The sequence below is a fragment of the Crocodylus porosus genome, unplaced genomic scaffold (assembly GCF_001723895.1).
Source record: "Crocodylus porosus isolate Cpor-Errol unplaced genomic scaffold, CroPor_comp1, whole genome shotgun sequence".
Classification (NCBI taxonomy): domain Eukaryota; kingdom Metazoa; phylum Chordata; order Crocodylia; family Crocodylidae; genus Crocodylus; species Crocodylus porosus.
In genome coordinates, this window is record NW_017728886.1 from 234,428,656 (window position 1) to 234,431,951 (window position 3,296).

The following is a 3,296-nucleotide window of genomic DNA, read 5'->3' on the forward strand; positions in this document are numbered from 1 at the left end:
CTCACTAGGGGGGACCAGAAGTGTTTGGGGGAGACACTGTTTCCCCTAGCGCCCCCTGGCATGACAAGGAACAATGGATACAAATTGTTGGAGAGTAGATTTAGATTAGACATCCGCAAGAACTACTTCACAGTTAGGGCGGCTAGGAGCTGGAACCAGATTCCTAGGGAAGTGGTGCTGGCTCCTACCCTGGGGATCTTTAAGAAGAGGCTTGAAGACTATCTGGCTGGACTCATTTGAGTCCAGTCTTTTCTCCCGCCCCAGCAGGGGGGTCAGACTTGAAGATCTACAAGGTCCCTTCTGACCCTACTTCCATGATTCTATGAATGGCCTGACTGGCCACACTAGTGCCCTGTGAGGGAGAGGTACGCACGATCTCCACCCTGGCTGCTCCAGATGTCCAAGGTGAAGTGTATGGTCACCTGCAGACCTGCCTTGTGCAGCTCCTCCCTCAAGTGCTCCCTGCATGCTTCATATAGGGAGGGCACCACTGTCCTGCTGAAGGTGGTACGTGCGGGAACCTGGTAGGATGAAGCCAGCAGTGCCAGGAGCCACCTGAACCCTGGCTGCTCAACAACGGGGCTGGCCATCCAGAGCAAGCATCTCCCCAGTGGTCTGGGTGACCCTGCTCACATTTGCAACTGGTCCCTTTTGCCCTCAATGTTCCAGGGTGCCCTGCCTCTGCTGCGGGGGGACAGGGGCAGTGGAGTGAGCAGGGGCTGTTTCTGTGGCAAAGGCGTGGTACCTGCGGAGATGATTCAGCATCCCCAAGGTGGTCATGCGCTTGTTCCCTTGCCCTGGCTGATTTTGGCTCGGCAGTGCATGCAGATAGCAAACGCAGGATCATCTGCCAGCTCATAATGATCCCAGACCATGCTAGTACTAGGCCTTTCCCTCTGGTGTGCGGGTGCATCTCTGGATGCTGCTGAATTCTCCCCCTCTTCAGCAGTCAGAGACACAGCAAGAGGAAGAGTGGACTCAGCTGAGCCGCTTGCCTTCACCTGTACAGAGGCACCTTCTGAAGTGCCTTCTGGGAAAGACCTCGTGTCTTGAAAGGGAAAAACCTGAGGGGTTTCCAGCACAAACTTGACTGATTCTCCCTCCTCTCCCAGAACTTCCCTTGCCAGGGCATTGAGATCTAGATCCAGCGCCAGCTCTTCTTCTGGCACTGGAAGGCTCAGCATAGGCAGTGACACAGGGGTGGAGTGCGCTGCTGTGCTGGTTGCAGTTATGGTGGGAGAGGTTGTGGCTGCTGTGTCTGGACATGAGAGAGTGTCAGGCACAGGCAGTGGCTCTGGTGGCACTGCTGCTCCCCTCTCTTTACTGCTTGTAGCAGCCCCATCCCTTGTAGCGGGAGGAAAGAGGCTGTGTCTGAGTCTGGTGGGGGGAGAAACTGCAGCTCTCCCACTTGCAACCTCCCTTGCTCCCCTTCGTGCAGGCTGGCCAGCATGGTCACCTGCCTTTCCACCCTGCTTCATATTATGTTCCTTCATATGTAAACTGGAACCTCTAAGTGTGCTGTGGATTAGATTTCTGGATGTTATGTAAATGTGTTTGTGTGTGTAGATGATATATTGAGAAGTGCTGGTGTGGTGGAAAGAATGAATGATGTAGAAAAAAAAATATTATATAAATTCCTATATATAGAATAGATCCTAGGCTACTACTAACCCTATCCAATAGAAGCGTAAACTAATATGAAAAGTAGTTATAAAATAAAAGCACCAAGTTCTCAGAAATCCCTGTTGCTAGAGTTGCAAGAAGGGAATCTGTTGAAGATCAGGGTTTCCAGCTGTTGTGGTCTGACGCAGAGGTGCTGGAGAACACCAGCAGCTCAGAAACTGACCCCAAGGCAGAAAGCAAGGGAGCTGAAAAACTGCTGCCTTTTATGCATTTTCTCTGGCCCTCCCCCAGAGCACTGGGATTGGAAGGGACCTCAGAGACCACTGACAGGTCACTGGCCAGCCACACATGTCAGTCATGAAAGCACTCTTTCCTCCTCTCCCCACTTACTTTCCTTCCCCCACCCCAACAGGGAATCCAGTATAGGCAAGTCGAATATTCGACCCTTGTTGAATATTCGACCCACGCTGTTAATGTTCGACTTCCAGTATTCAATTTGACAGCTATTCGACCAGCTGCTATTCAACTCGACTTTCACTTTTCAAGGCTGAATATGTCTAATATTTGTTGAATCGAATATCTAGTCGAAACTTTGCACAACCCTACTATTTAGGTTACCTCTTCATAAATGCATTTATCTACTTCCACCATCTTCATCCATGGTTCCAGCAGAAGAGTGAGGATATATTCTTCTGCTGAGTCAAAAAGATCCTCAAAAGGTGGTTCCATTTTCTGATAGATCTCATATTTCTTATTTTGCTGTAGTCCAATGCCCATACTGGCAGAAGGAGCAATGTAAGTAGCATAAAGAAACTGCAGTAAAATAGAAGAAGGCAGTTACTTAATTACCATCCATTCTAATGGCCACACCAAATAAGTCAGTTGAAGAAAAGGGTGGTAACTTATTGGGGCTTTTCTATCCTAAATGCACACTTGGCAACTGTCACGGGGCGGGGCGCAGGGGCGGCCATGAACCCACTAGCACCCCTCGTGCCACTTAGGCGATCTAGCGCCCCCTATTCTCGCCCGCCACGTCTTGCTAGTATGTATATGGTTCTATGGGAGGCTGCCTCCAATCTCCTACCACACGGCGTTATGGTAAACTATCCCCGTCCCATACGGGGTGACTTGGTGCAACCCCAGCCTTATGGCCAATGCGTGCCTCCTTCCTCCCCTTCAGCATGCCCCAAGCCTCACAGCTGTTCCCGGACATTATTAAGTCCTTGCCCTTCGTAACCCCTCTCTGGCGCCCCTGGGCTCGCCACGCCCTGGTGCCCCTCTCTGGCACCCCCGGGCCTGTCACACACCTGGCACCCCTGGGCTCGTCACGCCCCGGCGCCCACTCTCTAGTACTCCTGGGGTTATTGCGCACCTGGCGCCCCTTCACTGGTGCCCCTGGGCTGGTCGTGCAACCTGCGCCCCTCTACCGGCGCCTTTGGGCTTGTCCCGTAAGCTACGCCCCTTTACCGGCGCTCCTGCGCCTGTCATACAACCTACACCCCTTTCTCTGGCGCTTCCCGCCCTCTTCAGGGCCTATGTTGCGCTTCCCATGCTTCCTTGCTCTATCGCACTCATGCCGCGCCTCTCATGCTTCCTCGCCCTCTCGGGGCCTATGCCACGCCTCTCGCGCTCGTGCCGTGCTTCTTGCGCTTGTGCAGCGCCTCTCATGCTTC

General features: G+C 52.8%; 1 protein-coding gene across 5 annotated transcripts in view; it reads right to left on the minus strand.

Annotated features, from left to right (window-relative positions):
* The window catches only part of RGS22 (regulator of G-protein signaling 22), a 94,792-nt gene that overhangs the window by 28,998 nt on the left and 62,498 nt on the right, over positions 1–3,296 (minus strand). For all 5 annotated transcript variants that reach the window (XM_019551229.1, XM_019551224.1, XM_019551213.1 and 2 more), the window contains one exon: positions 2,242–2,436. In XM_019551229.1, coding sequence (XP_019406774.1) covers positions 2,242–2,436 — 195 coding nt within the window. The remainder of the gene's footprint in view (positions 1–2,241; positions 2,437–3,296) is intronic.